Source organism: Arvicanthis niloticus, chromosome 14 (assembly GCF_011762505.2).
Source record: "Arvicanthis niloticus isolate mArvNil1 chromosome 14, mArvNil1.pat.X, whole genome shotgun sequence".
Classification (NCBI taxonomy): Eukaryota; Metazoa; Chordata; class Mammalia; order Rodentia; family Muridae; genus Arvicanthis; species Arvicanthis niloticus.
Window position 1 is genome coordinate 31,544,893 of NC_047671.1, and position 19,446 is coordinate 31,564,338.

The 19,446-nt window shown below is 42.2% G+C and overlaps 1 protein-coding gene across 1 annotated transcript in view; it reads right to left on the reverse strand.

Annotated features, from left to right (window-relative positions):
* The window catches only part of Megf10 (multiple EGF like domains 10), a 156,304-nt gene that overhangs the window by 100,159 nt on the left and 36,699 nt on the right, over window positions 1-19,446 (reverse strand). Inside the window, exons 2-4 of the mRNA XM_034518166.2 lie at window positions 12,186-12,318; window positions 4,108-4,209; window positions 2,485-2,585 (exon numbers count right to left, since the gene is read on the reverse strand). Of these exons, the coding sequence (XP_034374057.1) occupies window positions 2,485-2,585; window positions 4,108-4,209; window positions 12,186-12,301 (319 nt within the window). The 5' untranslated portion in view covers window positions 12,302-12,318. The remainder of the gene's footprint in view (window positions 1-2,484; window positions 2,586-4,107; window positions 4,210-12,185; window positions 12,319-19,446) is intronic.

The following is a 19,446-nucleotide window of genomic DNA, read 5'->3' on the forward strand; positions in this document are numbered from 1 at the left end:
TCATCCAAGGCCTTACGGCAAGTTTCAGATCAGCCTGGTATACCTGAGACCGTTTCTCCTGAAGGGGATTTTTCAGTTACCTGAAAGAAATTTGATTGCAAATGCAGAAGGAAAAAAAAAAAAAACCCATTCTGCCTTTCATATAAACCGATAGTTTGTTAACTTAGTTAAGGTTGATTAGCATGAATTAAGAACTAATCTCTGTTTCTGCTCCTTTCTATAACTGGAAACAATTAAAATATGATGACCATGCTACCTGGTTGGCAGCAACACCAGTTGGGAAGGTATCATGAAAGCAGAGTCTAGAATACTTAGCTCTCTCTTCCCACTGTCTGCACAGCAGTACCTAGCTAACCCAGCAGTATAGTGTACAGACCCTTGCTGAAAGACATCCTCCACTGCAATCGAGAGAGAAGTAAGTTCTTTGGGGGTGGATGGACTCAGCAATGAAATAAGCCATCACAGCTGATAAATGCAAACTGTCCTTAAAAAATAAAACAAGACAAAACAAACAAAAACAGCAACAACAACAGAAACCAAAAAGCTCCCAAGCCAGTGAGAGCATATAGTGAGCTGAGTAAATACACTAACATATCTTTTTTTCAAAAAGTGTTTTCTGCCTATAGGGATAGCAGGTGAGCTAAGAAAGCCTAGAGAAAGTGATTGCTAAAACTGTCAGTCATTCACATAGCCTGGGGAACCCATTATACAAGTCTCGTAGAAGAAACGGGTTGATACTTTGCCAACATCCTTCCAGGCCAGATGAACTAGTAGATTTGCAGCTGTGGCCATGAAACACTGAGCTGTACTCTAACTGGCCTTGCTTGGGCCCTTTCTTCCCACACTAGCTGGCCTATGGGATCTCATGTCCTGCACTCAGGCATTCTGACGGGGCAGGGAGGTATAGCCAACGACAAGGCCTGAGCAATCCCAGACTGACAGCACTGTGGCTTTCTTCTTGAGTTCTATGATCTGGCACAGACATACTCTCTGAGTGTGGGTTGACAATTGTGTTTGTTAGTAACTGAACCCAAGCTAGGGGCATCCAAACCATGTCACCCACATCCCTGAAAGATGGCCAGCCCAGCCAGTAAGGCCTCCACCCCAGCACTGTATTCTTGGTCTTTCTCCTGACAGCTTCTCATCACCTGAAGCCCCTGAGATCAGTTCCTGATTATTCTGATTGATTACAAACATGTAATTTTTCTTACCCACCGTCCTCATTAATCAAAGACATGCAAATTACGAAGGAAACTTGTCACAGGGTACAAGCTAACAGGCATTCTCTCATTTCCTGATCCCGTGCCTATAAACTAGAAAGCAGCCCTCCAGATAGGCATACCTCTGGCCTAGCACTTCAACTCCCAGAAATTTAGCATTCACTGATTTAGGAAGTGAAGATTTATTTAACCACAAGAATGGCTTGTGGAACAGTTCATAGTAGAGACAACTTAGAGATCATGTATGCTGTCACATGAGTTTAGTTTAGAAATATCTACAGTAACAGGTTATGCTCTCAGAGAACACTTACTGGCGGCAAGAGCCGAGTACTATGTATTTTTTGTTTCCTTTTTGTCAATTCTAGGTTGTGTTTTTGTTTTCTGTAAGCATCTGTCAGCAGATACAGTGGTAATTCCAACCAGAGTTGAGGAATTGTTGATGTCTGCACGAATACTGGCAGGCACAGATTTATTTCCCCACCCCCACCCTCTGAGCCAACAAGGAACCTCACAGAGGTAGGTACAAATGATAAATCTGAGGCCACCCAGTTGAATGGTTGGTGGAGCTAGTACTGTCAACCCAGACAGATCAGTCACCCCCATTGCCTCTAGATTACAGCAGAACCCTGTTTTTCTCCTCCATCCCGCACTTCCGCCTAACATCAGTGCCCCAGATCAGAACTCAATCGTTTTTCATGACCTTTCTTCTAAGTGTCTTATACAGAATACCAAGAAACCTCCACTGCAACAGTATCCCATGAGATCTAGAGTCTTCTGAAGTATGTTATAAACTCCAGGCTTCTCTCAGGATGCCTCAGAGTCAAGTGTGGGATATGCTGCAGGGAAGGAAACTTGTTCTCTCTGTGCCCTGGATCCATCCCTTCAACTTTCCATGACAAAACAAACAACAGACAAACAAACAAAGCATCTGACCCCTCAGAAGGTAGCAAGCAGAGAGAAAGCAAGGTTTCTCTTCTCTCCTATGACCTCAGCTCAGGGACTCCTAGCCAATCTCCAGCTGAATATAACAGTTGACTTGGCCACACCCAGCCTCGCAAGCATCTTTTACATAGCTGTTTTCTCCCCGGGCAAGATTCTTCTGGAGACTGATAGGACTTGCAGACAAAGTTAATGTTTTCTACAGGGCACAAGCAGTCAGACAAAGGGAAATGTTCTAACCACCCCATCTCGGAGGTCCCCCACCTCAGAGGTAGAGCAGCACTGGACATGCACAAACAGCTCAGAGAGTGGACACTTTACTTACGGATACACATATCTCGGCTTTCATAAAATCCTGGACAACACTCAGATTTGCGCCTATACATGGTTTTCTCCCCGTGGCGGTAGGCTGTCCGGTAGCTGATTCTGTGTGAAGGAAAAAGATTGTGCCATTAGCTCTGATTGATGAACTAACAAGGAATAATTTCTATTTTAATAAAAGAAACTATCAGCCGCAATCAAGGTACAAAAAGCAAGTGTTTCAAACAAAAAAAAGAAACACAGAGTGTAGGGTTGACCAAGATTATTATAACTTATTATTGAGTTGCTAGGGAGCATTCCCCAAGCCAGCCCATTTGAACTTTATTTCAAGGCCTCAAAAATGTTGTGCATTCTCTTTTTCAACTACCTAGAGACAACGTGAAAAGTGTTGACTAATTTTATATGATACTGAACAAGTCATCATTCACTTAGGTTTCAAAAGAAGAATTCATAGATTTTCTTTCACCATTCAGCATAGTGTCATCCTACTATAAACGAGAAGACTAAATCCACCATCTGATTTAACTGAAGCGCCATTCATTTACTAATTCTACACGTACATGAATTTCTTAAGCATTTAGCATATTGCAGGCGCTATTTTAGGAACCGAGGAACGGCAGCAAGCAAAACAGTATGAAGACTTTCTTCTCAAGGAACTTTCCCTTCTAGTGTGAGAAGATAGAGCCTGTAAAGTTTGTTTAATGAAGAAACATACTAAAAAGATAACTGGATCATAAAATGACAGGTATCACACTCCATAATTCATGATACTATAAATATTTAGCTAAGAGAATTAAGGTATCAAAGTTCCCTTTCATTACATGCACTAATATTTTTGGCTCTGTGTTCTCCTGGATCATAGGTAACCTATCTTATTTCAATTTCAACATAAACTGAGTCAGACGTCCAACTAGAAACAGACCCTGAAGCATACGTTTCTAGGAATCTGGTGACGGTAATAGGGAAAGCTGTCTTCTATTTTTGCTTGAAAAGCTACCCCTGAGCAAGGGGCCTGCCCTAGAGTGCTCGAGATATTCCCAGTGCAACGCCATTTAAGAAAACTGATGTTTCCTCTCTCAACAGATATTCTTTTCAAACAGCCTCTTGCTTGGGGGTGGGACTTCCTGCCCACTTCCCCTCCTCTTTGCTGGAATTTTGTCTAGCTTGAGCCTCTCTGCAGGTCTTGGGCTTACTCATCGAATTCCATAATTTTTAGTGGATGTCCCCTCTTTTTTGTTTGTTTCTTTTTTTAAGAGAGAGAGATAATGTGAACCCAGGCATGTGGAACCTAAGAGAAACTGGGGCATAGGAAAATATAATAGTAAAAGATATGTTGTATAAAATTCTCAAAGAATTTAAAAAAAAAAAGTGACTCTCCCAGTCATCTTCTAGACAGGAGCTGGATGAGGTTTTACTAAGCACAGAAAGAACAGTAGATGTGTCTATCACCTGTAGTTAGACCATAAGTCACAAAGGTCATGGACTATATCAGCCTTCTGTTGTCCCCTGGGCTTGGGATCAAAGCCCTCAACAACAGTGGATGCACTTTTGAAAGTAGCTGGTACCTCTGACTGTATCACACTCCATTTCCACAGTCAGGGTCATAAACACCCCAAGCTTCCATTACCTGTGCCGAGTGCATTTAAACCAGTTCAGGATGTCCGTGCAGCTTGTGTAATAAATCTGATCGAAGGGATGTGGGTAAGACTCCTGCACAGTGACTGAATAGCTGAAAAGAGAAGTGAAAACCAGGAATCAGCAATTGGTCCTCCACTTCATTTTTATACTAGGAATATGATCCCCACATAGAAAACTAACCATAAAACAAAAACCAGAGGCTAAAGTATCTTCCTTTGTAACCCCACGCTGATTCTTTTCTTTCTTTCCACAGCCCTAGGGATTGAAATCATGTCTTAAACCTACATGTTCAGCTCCCATACATACTAGCTTTTAATAGAGAGGACTCTTGTTTTCATAGGTTTTTGATTGAACTAACACAGCCCGAAGATAGATATTAGCAACAATGTAAAAGACAAGGACTCACATTACACATTTCGGCAGAAAACTTTTTCCCATTCACACTACAATAATATTCCCAAAATACATCACTGTCTTTCTGCACTTAAATTCACTGCTCTCATCCCAGGATTCCACGCACAACAAAGACCTTTCATAAAAAGTTCTCACCCACCGTAAGTCAGCAGACAAACAAGGTTAATAGGCAGAGAGACAATTCCGGCATTCAGAAAGAACTGCATGTCAGTGGTTATTTTGAAAAATCAGAACAATTAGAAGACTTGGCTTTCATGTGCTGGCCCAACTTCCCAGGCAGTAGAAGAGTATACACTACACAAAAATAAAGGCTACACTGAGTTCTTTAAACTCAGTTTTAAATACAGAAATAGGTTGAGCTAATCAGCCTGAAACAATCATGCCAGCAGCTTGCTACCTAGTAAACATTCTGTTCTCCATTACAATCCACTAATGCCTTCTTGGTAGAGTGAACACATGGGATCCTGCAGCCTGGGAAAGGGAAATAGAAAGAACACCCAAATCTTGGTTCTATACATCTCAATTAGAAAGCCGTTTGCATGTTCCAGCGTATAATATCTGCCTACAACACAATCGGAAGAATTTTCTTTTTCAAAAGGCTTGCCTCATTTGCTTTAAGTCTCCGTTAAAATCTATACAAAACCAAAATGGACCGGCATCATTGGCTCACCTACGGAGAAATCAATAGTCTAAGTTCATTAACAAGAATTATCAACATGAGAATGGACTAGAAGAAACTAACATGACCTCTAACATGAAGTTCTACCAGGAAGAATTCAACTTATACAGGGGGAGGCCTGGTTGACAGGTTGTGCAATGGTGACCTCACAAACTGTAGATCTCAAACTAGTCTTGGTAATTGTTTTATACCTATGTGTCAATGGGATATATATATGTATATGTATATGTATATGTATATATATATGTGTGTATATATGTATATATATGTATATATATACACATATATATATATGAGAGATAATCCTACTATTTGCACTTTTATATGTATTTCATTCTTTGGCATGTTGAAGTGTAGTACCTAGGGATATTTAAGGATCCTCAAGAAATATTGGACCCACTGAGAAGATCAGTTAGTTAGAAGGCAGGATTGTAATTTGAGAAAGCAGGTGACATGCCTCGGGTAATCCCAGTGGCCCTGGGTCTTTTATTACATTTTAGATAGATAATCAGAGCTAGCATGGTGATGCCTTCCCAGAATCTCTAATGTACAGTATTCTAAATCATCAGTGAGGTCTTGCTACTCCCCAAAGACACAAGTTCAGCTGCAAAGCCCCGGTTGGTGTGAGGTGACTCATTTTGTACAAAGAGAGAGGTCTCTATTAAAATATCAGTGCTCTCAAGATGACATGTCATATTAAGCTACTAGTATTTTCTTCAGCACTGTGAGGTTCACACAGTGTAAATACTGAGACTCCCTTGCCAGTGTGTCTGCCCTCCCAGTCAGCTACTTGTAAATAATTGAATCTTAAGGCCACACTATTGTGTCTCTCTTCCATCCCTCTGGGCACGGACCTATGCCATAGCTATGGACCTGCATCACCTACAGGGAAAATGGAGCCACTTCCCACTCGTGCTTTGGAATGAAAAGTAAAAGAAAAAAAAAAACAAAGCAAACCTTTGTTCTATCAGAATTTACAGTAGGGATTTTATCGAACTGAATTAGTTTGTCAGAATTAGATGTGACACAGGGTTCCTAGACACCTGTGAACTATGGCATTCAGTTCGGTACGAACTGGAGAGCAAAGGTGATTATCTGTACACGTGTGGGTATGTGTGTGTGTTCGTGTGTGTGTGTGTGTGTGAGAGAGAGAGAGAGAGAGAGAGAGAGAGAGAGAGAGAGAGAGAGAGAGAACAAGGGTTAACCTAAGGGGTCACTTCTTGGGATCCACACACCTTGTCTTAAGACATGGTCTCTCTTTGGCTCAGAGATCTCTGAATAGGCTAGGCTGGCTACTAGTGACCCCAGGCGTCCTCATGGCTCTGCCTTCCAGTGCTGAGCTTATAAGGTTGAATAAGCGTTCTGGAAAGGAAGCTGTCTGCATGGTTGACTGACTGATTAAAACTTTGGCGATTATAGAGAGGTTGAAAGGTTGTAGTCCCTGAACCAAAGTGCAATTTCTCTTGGGCTATCACTAACCCCATAAAACACCATTCTTTGTTCACTTCTGTCAGACTTATGATCCTGATAAACTCATACACATCTTTGGGATCTAGTAACTTAACAAAACCCTCTTCCCCCAGAGGAAGAGCTAAGAATACTCTCGATAGCACATAAAGTCTAGAGTTGAAGCCCCCCCCCCCAGCTACAACCTGCCTCTCTGATATTTCTACCACGTGTGCTTTTTTTTAATGCCCTGATTTGTGACTTACTTTATTCTGTTACAGTAAGAGCTTTCTGAAACTGTTTCCACCTCGGAACAATGAAACTTGGGAGCATAAATCTGGGTTCCTGGCCAATGGTCACTCACTCAGATTTGGCTCCATGATAAACTCTACTCCCTTTGAGGTGAGAGTTGTGTTTGTGTGTCTACACAAGTATGACCACCACGCTATGCTTTTTACATGGGTGCTGGGATCTTGCTCTGGTCTGGCTCAGGCTTGTGCAGAAAGCCCTTTACTAACTGGGATATCTTCCTACCCTCTTTTTCTTTCAGTTTTTTTTAAGCTAAATTTGAAGCAAGCTTTATTAAATACTTGCCAGAACAATGGACACTGGCCAGGTCCATAGCCAGGATTCCCAGAGAATGGCCACAAATTACATTAGTTTGATGCTTATAAAGGCAAAGCCTGCAAAGCTCTGTACTTCCCACCTTCATCCAATAGGGGACAAGCACATCCTGTGCAGTGGGGCAACCAACATTGCTTACAGACATGAAAACATGTGGCTTGTTGTTTTACATGAACGACAGCTCTCAGCACTCCAGGAAGTTATCTGTCCTTGGGAAAGTGGGACTTACAAGCTAGAAGCATTTTTGTTTTACAGATTTTTTTTTCTATTCTTTAATCATTTTTTACAGTCCAGATCTTATCCCCCTCCCGGTCCACCCTCTGACTGTTCCACATCCCATATCTCACCATCCCCATCTCCAAGAGAATGTCCCCACCTCACCCCCACCCCACCAGACCTCCCCACACCCTGGGCGCTCAAATCTCTTGAGGGTTAGGTGCATCTTCTCTGACTCAGTCCAGACCCGGCAGTCCTCTTTCACACTATGAAATTTGAAAAACAAACTTTTAGACTGAGGATGAGAGAATTCTATAACAACTGCACACCCACAGGCCAGCAAGTTGCTGCCTCTGTGATCTTTGGTGTTTAGTTTGGGGGTTTTGAATTTTCTTACACTATAATCATACAGTGTATTCACTTTTGAAACTTGAGCACATATTGTAAGCTTTTCCCCATGGTCACAAGTAGTCTTTGTCAGTGTCTACACCTAACTCACTTAATATCTGCCATTGGACAATTAGGCTGTCACTTCAGCCTGCTACCTGGAAGCTGTACATTGACATCAGGAAGGAGAATGTACAAAATGGGCCACCTCTCCCAACACCCTCTTCATCACTGTGTCTGGTAAGTGTCTGATGACTGTTTGAACTGTGTTAGTTCCTGGGCTAGCCAGCCAGGCCACCACAGGGACCAGGACCTGCTCCTGAAAGGCCTGAATGCAAAGAAGGCTGAGTCTGCATTGTCTAGTGTCTGGTATACATCCATCTAACCTACTTCCTGTCACAAGTAGTACTGGCTTCCGATGCTCGTGATCCAGTTAGGATTCAGTACTAACAAATGACATGAGGCCTTGACAAATCCTCCCCTCTCTGATTGTCTCCTCTCAGGGGCCATCAACAGAACACATCAAGCCTCAAAACCAAGTGGTGAACAGAAAGCCCCTCACCTAAAGGAATTCAATCCCTCTGTTATCTGTGGCTTGTTTGTTGAATCTCCTCAAACACACAGAAACATATCATCATGATTTTAACCTATTAAGTATTACAGGAGAGAAACCCCAGCAGGATTAATTTAAGGTCACAGAGCAGGAGGGGGTGAGCCATCATCACTTGGACACATTCCAAAGTGGTTAATTACATTTTATCTGCCTGAATTATCTTGTTACTTTAATCAGATATGGTAATAATCATCGTTTCTTCTCTCGGCTCACTTCAGGACTGCTGATTCAATTACTGCCACTTCTGTATTACTAATTGAGGGTTTGGGAAAGAAGCCATTTCTGCTCTTTCAAGCCTTCTTAGTAAGAATCTAGATGAAAGAGCTGGTACTCAGGAAGCACAGGAATGGGAGGCAGCTGAGGGTTTCAGAACCGTTTGCCTTCCAAAAGGAGACTGCGTAGGATTCCTCCACTCAGAGGCCTCCCCTTGTGCATTTTTTTTTCAGGATTTAATCTTCTCTCCTTTCATTTTATGCACAGTGTTCCTAAAATCTCAGTTCCTGCTGTAAAACAAGGAATGGCACTATCTGAAAGTAACTATTGAGAGATCATGGGGCATTCAGCTAGCAGCACCTGACAGCTCCAAGGTGAAGCTACACACAGAGCAGAAGGCTTTGTAAAAATGCTAAATTTTGACACTGTAGGGCTGGCAGAGCCGAAGAGCACATCTTCCACATGATCACACGGGGAAGCTAGGCTCCATTTCCTGGCTCTAAAACTCAGAGCATAGGTGATTTTTACTGTAATAGAGTCTACCATAAGCCCATTCAAACCCTGTTACCAGGTCCTTGGAAATAGTCTCATTACATTTTTGAAAATATATGTACCTTCACAGTTTTTATATATGTGTGTACATTGAGAGAGAGAGAAAGAGAGACAGAGACAGAGACAGACAGACAGAGAGAGAGAGAGAGAGAGAGAGAGAGAGAGAGAGAGAGAGAGAGAGAGAGAGTGAGAGAGAGAGAGAGAGAGAGTACTCATATGGAGGTCAGAGGAGAGATTGTAGGAATAAGCTTTACCCTTTGCCATGTGGATTCTAGGGATTGAATCTGGGTCTTCAGACTTGGCAGCAAGGGTCTTTGCCCACTAAGCCATCTCAAAGACCCTTCTTTTGATCATTTTTATTGATCTTGGTACACCTTTTTATTTTTACCAAAACACTTTTAAAAACTACCCTTTTTAGGAATCATTAGCATGGATGATTCATGTTTAGGGGAGAAAAAAAACCCTTAAATTTTTGTTTCAACTCCTCCTGCAAATAAAAACAATAAATGAAATGGCAGATGGAAAAAAAAAGAACATATTTATCAACAAGGAGGTTGTAGCTACCGACCCTTTTTCTAGTTGCATATAGGAAAACTGTGTCTCTGTAACTCCCATTGGCTTTCCCTCTTGGTAATAATTTCTACACCAGATTCTACAGCAAGGTAGAGATAACAGTGGCCTATCTCTCTTACTGTGCATGCCCATGTACATATTGGGTCGTCTGATTCACTATCAGAAGGTGGTCCACACTTCAGTAACCATCTACTGAGCCCATGGCACATGCAGGGTCCCAGACAGTGAGAATTATCCCTGGCAAACAAACAGGACAAGGCAGTGGTGTGTTGACAGCTTTGCCCAAGTGTGGGTGTGGAATCCAATCAAATCAAATGGGCGATGGCTGGGCTAGCCCACATTCCTTTTGGCCATCCACTTAGCAACTTCCTGTTTCATCATGCCGAACATCCAAGTGCTAAATTCCCAGTCCTCCCAGGCATGAGTTTCTGCCTGATTCTCTAAGCCCAACACCGTCAAACCGGGCTAACCCGGAGCTCCCTTCTGCTGTTTGTCCACGTCCACGTCAGCAATGGCGCACATTGCAAGCTCTACTTTCTGGTGGATCAGCTTCACGTTACAACTGATACATTTTCAAGATCCACTGATTGGTACCTCCCAGTATCTCCCAAGTGTAACTGTTCCTCCCACCTAAAGCCACCAACCACTAAGAAGTTTAACCTGTTCCTCCCACCTAAAGCCACCAACCACTAAGAAGTTTAACTGCCAGTTGATTTGGTGTACACACACACACACACACACACACACACACACACGTACTCACGTTCCTGCATTCCAGACTTACTCGTATTATTTTAACAAATATTTATTGCACCCTTCCATACTGAAATGTCTTGGGGAAGGTGCTATAAAGACAATTAAAGGAAATTAGTAAGTGCCTTTTCTATGTGACTTTGCTACCATCATAAATTCATACAACTTTCTATTACCTATTTTCTCTACAGCATAAAGTTTCATGATACATAGATTCCTTAATTGATAGCGTAATCATGTTTTTGTTAACCTGGTTCTCTGCTGCCTACAAAGATGGCAGCAGGCTCTAGTTCCATGTAATATAGGAGGAAGATACCTGTGCGCCCCTAGCATCTTACCGTTGCTGGTCTCAGCTTCATACCTCTATTTAAAGTCTGTAAACTAGTAGAATATGCACTCTGCTATGGTGTTGAAGGTGGCCCAACATCACCACCAAGAACTGGATCAACCCTGCTATAGCCAGTACAAATGCACATCGCAATCTGGGTACCAAACACCATTCTCTCAGTTAAACCTTTGCATGAACTGTTATTTTGGGATAAAGACCCTTCCTGGGACCCATGAGCAGCAAGTCAGAGCAGTCCAGTCTGTGCCTGCTGATACTGTGCCAGCACAGGGCAGGTTTGGGCTGCTTTTCTGCTTCAGAGGAAACCAGAGGACCCCTAATGATGCTTTTTGTGTGTTTTGCATTGTTTCCTACTGTGAATTGCTGACTAATGGATACTCTGTCATCTGCCTGATGTTTAGGTTCTTCATTGTCCCAGTTACTGTTCTGAGTCCAGTTCTGGGTAATCTCCAAGACACTGACTTCAAGCTATCTTCCATCTGGAGAAGCTACCCCAGCTCCCAACACACACACACACACACACACACACACACCACAAACCACACAGCTATCCACTCATGTCTTCCAGAGCACCTCAGGGAATATCGTCTACACATAGCCTTCAGTGTCCATTCAAAAATCCTGCCTGATTTTTTTTTAATGCTTTTTGGATTCAACCCAAAGCAAGTGCTCCTTAAATTGCTGTCCTGGCCCACATGAAGCTCACGCTTTTTGAGACAGGTCTTGTTAAGTTTCTAAGTCTGACTTCAAACTGGATCTGTAGTGAGGGAAGACCTTGCTTGAGTTCATGACCTCTCTTCCTCACCCCTGAGTAGCTGGGATTGCAGAACTGTGGCACACCAGGCCTGGCACAGACCTCCCTTCCCAAGCTACCCATGGCAGGACTGTTTTAATCCCATGTAGTTCAATGTTTTGGTACACTAGGTTACCCCATGCTGCTTCCTGCTGCTTACTCAGCATGCCCAAGCACAGGTCCAGCTCCTCAAGTCACCACATTTGGGAAAGCACTTTCAGCCTTCCACTTAAACTCTAGTTGAATTACTATCCCTCCTTCTTACAACTGTACCCATGTTAGAACCAGAAGTTTCTCCCACAAAATATGCATTCCACCGTCGGTAACATGACTCAATTTATTAAACTGATTTTTCACAGGAAAAGTTATTTCAAAATGTCTTATCAAATTCTGTCCCTATGCATCAGGCCTGTGGTAACAATGGAAAAGACTGAGCTGGCTGCTTTCAGGACAGTTACCTTTCCCAGTGGCTGCATACGTTGGGGTCTTCCAGGTTCAGCGAGGATGCTGCCCTCATCCAGTGGCACAGCAGTGAGCAGATGAGGCCCAGGCATGAGCTTGAAGAAATAGCCATTTTCTTTGAAGAATAATCTGCAGGAAGAAAACCAATAAAGTAGCATTAAAATCAACAGACATTATTGTTTCCAGTGGATCAGTGGGACTCACGAGTTGCTGCTAGGGCACACACACACACACACACACACACACACACACACACACATTTCTCATGTTATGCAGGGGGTCCGCCATTTTATAAGTGTCTAAAATGTGCAATTCATCATTAACTACCACCACGACAAAGGTTCTTCTGATCCATACCAGTTGACATTAAAGAAACCTGCCAGGGCAATACAGATTGTCCTGTGAGGCATATTTCCTTTTGGAAGAAGAGGGCCCACAGAGGAATCTGGCCTCATTTGTCCCCAAGAATGCATAATGAAACAGAAGCTCCTTTGAGTATAGAGAAAGGCACCTCAGGCTCAGGCTGAGATTCATAAAGCAATTTATTCCATGTGCTTGGAGTGCCACTTAACCCTAGGCATGACAGAAATACAGATATCCAAAAACATACAAGTAGTACCCCTTTCCTGCCCATTGAGACAGACGCTTAATGACATGACACACGTTTCTTCACAGAATGCTTTGGTTTTTTTTCATCTTTTGAATAAAAACCAAATCAAACTCTCTTATAGTAGTTTCAGAACCACAGATACCTGGGGAAAATGTAAAGCTGTTTGGGCATCAATGTTGGAGAAATTGAAACACAAGACTATGGTGGCAGCATATTAGAAAGTACAGAAAACAATGAAGTTGGCAAGAGGTAGAAAGAGAAGCTGGCCGTAGGCAGAAAGAGAAGACAGGAGTTCCAAGCAAGGAGTCCAGAGGTGAAGGAGAGCTGGGTATATTCAGAAAGCTTAATTAACTCTTGTAGGAGAAAGACAACAACTAGAGCATCTGTGGACACACCACAGTCCTTTTGTAAGCTACAGTGAAGTACAGGGTTCTGACCAAGTACAACCAGGAGCTACTCATTATGTTCACAAGAAAGTCAGGACAAAGGAGCTAACTGTGGTACCTAGTAGCATACCAAAATGCAATGACCTCCAGGCTCTCTGAGCATCATGAATCCCTGTCACGGAGTCCATGCTGGTATCCTGGCTCTTCTCATCCCATGCCCTACCCCAAACTTCTCCAGCTCATGGACTTCCCTTCCCCCAGCTTCTCATTCCTATATAACCCTGACGTCTTGGCCATGTGTTCTCTTGACTTTCTCTCTTGCCCGCTCTCTTGGTCTCCTTTGTCTGCATACACTGTCCCCTCTTTCTCTCTAGCTCTCTCTCACCTCACTCTCCTCTCACCGTGTAGTCCAATCTGCTGGCCATGTTTAGTCTATTACCTTCCCCCCTGCTCTGAACTCTTCCAGATGCATCTGGCTATACTCTCCCTCATATCTACAATAAAAACCTTCCCTTCAACCACACCTCAGAGCAACCATGACCTCACTTTATATATTACTAAAGTGTGTAGGAAATGTGACACTGTCCACATCTGTCAAGAGGGAAAAGAGACCACCAAGAGTGAACTAGACAGCAACATTGGTAGCCAGGGACTTGACTGACTCTGAAAATGGTTTAGCAGATAGTGTTAGGATTTAGTGGCAGAAGTACCTTGGCAGGTTGGGGCCAAAGTATCTCCCTAAGAGATCACACCATGAAACAGATCTCATGGATGAGATTTGTTAGGGGACAGGGGTTGGTGGAGGGTATCTCTGAGTGGAGACATGAAACAGACAGAGAGACCAACAGGCAACAAGAGAGGGCCATGCTATCAGGAGGGACCAACTGTGATATCAGACTAGGGACAGTGGAAATATACCACCCCTTACCTCAGTGGGTGACGATGTGTCTGGTGTCTGACAGCACTGAGTCTCTGAAGAACAGGCTGGTGGAGCACCTGATTTCTAACAGAATTCAGACTACCTGGCCACTGAATGCAGGAATAATCAAATCAAAGGACTTAGGATTTGGCCCTAGGGGAACTAACTAGTCAGCCTATCGCTGAGTTCAGTTTGGACATCATAAGATTGAGGATTCTATTATGTATTCAAGCAAAACCATCACTGATCATTTATCAACACCTAGTATGTGCAGAGACTGCACCAAGCATGCATTTTTTGGAACTGTGATGATATGCACTAGGAAAACACACACACTCCCTCACTTGCTAGACCTCAACACAAAAGACTTCATTAGCACACTGTCATCAATACACCATAGAAATGGACACGGAACTAGAAATATCTGGCCTATTTATAAATTACAAATAAAATAAGCATTGTCTTGCCTGTGGAAAACTAGCAACAATGGATCAAATTGTCTGAACAAACCAGTCGTTTTCTGGGAGAGAACTGGAATCTGAAGAAATGATACTAATTTTTCATACCACAAAAAGTTTGTGGTTTGAAAAGATCTCATAATGTTGTTGTATGTTTGTCTTTTCTATTTTATTTTTCCGGAGGTTGGAGCTGGGGTCTCACACATGCTAGGTAAGTGCTGGGTCCCTCAGCTACCCTCCCAGTATGGCTTTTACTTTTGAAATGTTTGTGACAGGCAGTTGCTAATTTGCCTAGACAGTCTTGACCTAACTTTAAAGCCCATGAGGGCCTTGAATTTGCAACCTACCTGCCTTAGCCTCCCAAGTAGTTGAAATTACAGACTTGAGTCTTAAGGCTAATAATTGTACTTTAAGGTAGATAGATAGATAGATAGATAGATAGATAGATAGATAGATAGATGGATAGATAGATAGCAACAATAATAAACAATAACAGAAAAGGAAACCTAAAGACTAAGATATAATAGAATCTTCAGATTCAGTACAGATAAAATGAGGAAATATTAAATTCTTCAAGATCAAGATTGTCTACAAGGACAAATATTTTAAAATACCCTGTAACACTTTATCCATGACTCCACAAAAGAGAAATATAGGGAAGTACTTAAGAAGGAATGAAAACATCATGAGTTTGCAGGATAATTAAAACACAGGGTAGGCTGTGGAATCTTTTAAAAGGATAGTCATTAAATAATTTCAATATATGAAGCACAATTAAGTAGCTAAGCTATGACTTATGAATCGATGCAAATTAGTGACATTTCTCACAGTTTCCCATTATGAAGCTGTGGGCTCTGCAGCTGACTCTCATAAAGGAAGCTCTGCTTCGGAGAACAGGATGGTAAACTGGCTGATGACGAGTAATACAGTGACCATTTCCTCTCAGCCACAATACACTACACACAGCACTAGGCCTGTACACCAATGACTTCATCTTCATAGTAACTTGCCTGGGAAGCAGGGGCTCTGACTGTCCCCATTTTCCAGCTGAAGACATGTACTATGTGGTTAGTGTTTCCCTCACCTACCAGACAAAGAAAATCTTGAGCCTAGCTAGTTGTAACAAACCAGCAGAGAGACTCTCTTCCCACCCTCTGGCTTCTCTTTGTCAGGATGTGTTTCCCCTCAATGAAGTGTGAAATATGCACACTCGCTTTCATGTTTCCCTCAAAGACAAAATGAAGGCTGGTTAACAGTAATCTGCCAACGACTCATAAACAATTACCCCAAATAGGGAAGTTTATTTCCTGAGCCACCATTTCAAATCAAACCATCCAGTTACCAATTAGAAATGTTTAGTCTGTAAAGTTAGAAATTGCTTTACGCTAACTGAACTGCCAAGAAAAAGAGAGACTCTGTGTGTTCTCCTTTAACGTAAAACTTGTGTCATAAATGGTCCAGTTTCCCTTCTGCCTGAGGTAAGTAATCTCTGAGAGAGGCTGTCCAATAAGGCAGAATTTGGTCTTTTTTATTGGTTGTTGTTTATATGTTTGTGTGTTAGGGGTACAGGTGTGTGTGCATATGTGTGTGCATGCGTGCATGTGTGTGTGTGTGTGTATCTATAGGTCAGCTTCAGTTGTCCTTCCTAAGGAGACACCAGTTGTCTTGTTTTTATAGACAGAGTCACTATGATCTGGCTAGGCTGACCTGCTTACCCATGAGCCCTAGGGATCCTGCCTCTGCCTCCCCAAAGCTGGGATTATAAGCAACCACCATCTCAGGTTTTTACCTCGGTGCTTGGGTCTTTGTGGACAATAAGCACTTTGCCAATGAAGCCATTATCTCAGTTGTTCCTTGCTTTTAACATTCAGCATCCAGAGCTATCAAAGGGCAGGTTGTAGGGGGCATTTGTGCAAAGGAAGTATCCATGCATTAAAAGGTTTGTATGCTGGCACAGCCAGGTGTAGTGGCACATGCCTTTTAGTCTCAGTACTCAGGAGGCAGAAGAAGGCAGATCTCTGAGATCATGGCCAGCCTGATCTACAATTTGAGTTCCAAGACAACCAGAGCTATATAGAGAAACCTTGTCCAAAAAAAAAAAAAAAAGACAAAACAAAACAACAACAACAAAAAACCCACATCAATTAATTATCTAAAATGATTAAAAACAAAATAAATCTTTAAAAATTATGTCACAAAACACTACATGTGAATAAAAATATATTAAATTGAAATGTGATTTTTAAAAGGTGTGTTTGTGTCTGTATGTTTGAGCATGTAGAAACATGGCTGCCTCATCTCAAAGCATTTTCCTAATTAGAATTAGAACATCAACTGACTTCTAGGATAGTCTATGTCCTAGGTGTAAAGTGTCTGAAACCAGAACAATCGCTGGATTCAGATGCAGCAATCACACAAATGCACATAGCTGGTTCAAACTGTTTGAGGAGATCGATCATTCAAATGTTTTATGTGTGATGAGGAGAGAAGATATCTCAAGAATACTAATACTCTAGATTACTATAGAAACCAGAGATTTCACTGTAGTCAGAAACATGGCTTGTCCTTTTGTGTGAAATGTTTACTAAAGGCACTGATTTTCAACCTGAATCAGATGTTAACAGGACATTGTGTTTTCTGTGTTTTATTAGTTTTCTTTTTATTTTTTATTGGATATTCTATTTACATTTCAGGTGTTATCCCCTTTCCCTATTTCCCCCACACACACCCAGAAACCCCCTATTCCATCTCCCCTCCTCCTGCTTCTATGAGGATGCGCCCCCACCAACCCCCCTCACACCCACCTCCCCACCCTCGAATATCCCCCCACTCAGTGTCCCCCACTCACTTCATAGGACCAAGGATCTCCTCTCCCACCTATGCCCAACAAAGCCATCCTTCCCTACATATACAACTGGAGCCATGGTTCCCTCCCTATGTTCCCAGGCTGGTGGTTTAGACTCTGGGAGCTCTGGTTGGTTGGTATTGTTGCTCTCCTCATGGGGCCACAAACCCTTTAAGCTCCTTCAATCTTCTCTCTAACTTCTCCATTGGGAACCCCTTGATCAATTCAATGGTTAGCTGTGAGCATCTGCCACTGAATATGTCCGACTCTGGCAGACCTCTAAGAAGACAGCTATATCAGGCTCCTGTCAGAATGCACTATGGATCTGGGGATGGGTGTGAACATCTTTTTCCTTTGTGCCTATTTTCAAGAATGAAAAGTTCAAATCATTTTCCCCTTATTCTTTTCTATTTTGTGTCACTGTCTCATACTAAAATTTTCCAATATTTTCTCTTTCAAAATTGAAAACGTATATTTTTAAGAAAGCATTATTTTCATTAAAAGGGGCAACGAAGTGTTGAGTTTCTTCACTAAAATAGGTATTGCTAACATATTTAAAACTCGAAATTGGGTGTAACGTTTCCCGCCCCCCCCCCCGTCCACTTAGTCTTCATGTTCAAATGACTTTCCTTAGGATTCCATTTAACAAAATTTTAAATGTAGAAGAAAAAAAATAAGTCATTTGCATGAACCCCCTGGTGTCAAACTTGATTGCATCCCAGATCATTCACTTAATTATTCTGGAAAAATCAAAACAGAAAATCAGTACAGCTGATTAGCATTGGTAAAACACTGCTGTTAGCATGAGGAGCCAGGCTGTGGAGTTAACTCTTGCCACCTTGACACTTCGCTTGTTCAAACACAGAAGCCCCTTGTAAATAATCAGGGTGAATAAAATCCGTACACTGAGTAAGTGTGGGTTCTAATAATAGACAGTGTTTCTTTATCAGTGTGTTAAGGAGAAATAAGTAACGGGGCGTTGACTTGCTAATTTATTTTTGTAACAACAGAGGAATAAATGATTCTAGATAAGCCTTTATGGTTCTAAAATCTATTATCACTGTAGAAGCACTGAGCTTGTACATAGAAATAACTCAAATGCTCTCACACCAAGCTTCTTATCTATCCCTAAAGTAATCAAAAAATTGATGGAGTATGGACATTTCTCCACCAGTGGTTTCTTCCTCTGGACGCTAAGAGCCAGCTATTTTCCTTGGTCTTTCTACTGTTTTCTTTACAAACAAGCTGCGGTGAGTTCTCCTGTGGCTCAGATGGAGACATGCTGTGTCTCTCGTGGCTGGTGAGCCTGTGGGCAGAGTAGCCACAGACCAGCTTCACTCTGTTGATACCAAGCCAGTAACATCTGCTGGTTGTCCTGAGAACAAGCAGAGGTGGAGCTCCATGGAAATACAACTGAGCAGGTAAAAAGGAACATATAGCATGACTCGCTGCCATGAGCTCTGTTTTCACCCCACCCCGCCGCTCCAGATTAATCAACACAAGTGAAGGATATTATCCAGGCTGGAGGTTTTAGAGGCTTCTGTTAGCCTTGTTGCCCTGAGCCTCCAGTGACATGTTATGTCATGGTTGGGGCACATGGCAGAGACTACTCACTTCAGAGTGGTTGTGTTTAGGTGAGAGAGGATCAGGGTCCCAACATCCCTCTCCAGGACACACCCCCCAATAACAAGGCCTCATCCCTTAAAGGTTCTGTTACCATAGCAGTGTTACATTTAGGATAAGGCTTTAAGACCTGGGCCTTTGGGAACACTGAAGGTCCAAACAAAACTAGTTATGCTAACAGCATATTCTGCTGTCCAAGTACGAGCACACTTTTAAGTTTTATATTTGCTATGTCTATTTTTTTTGTTTCTTTGTGTGTGTGTGTGTGTGTGTGTGTGTAGGGGTTTACTTGTATTAGCTTGCTAAAATCAAAGCCTGTAACATAACACAGATATTATAAATAAGATAAATGTGTTCTGTAATGGTCACACAGTACACCTAAAATGCTTGTAAGAAGGGTAGCAGTTTATAACTAC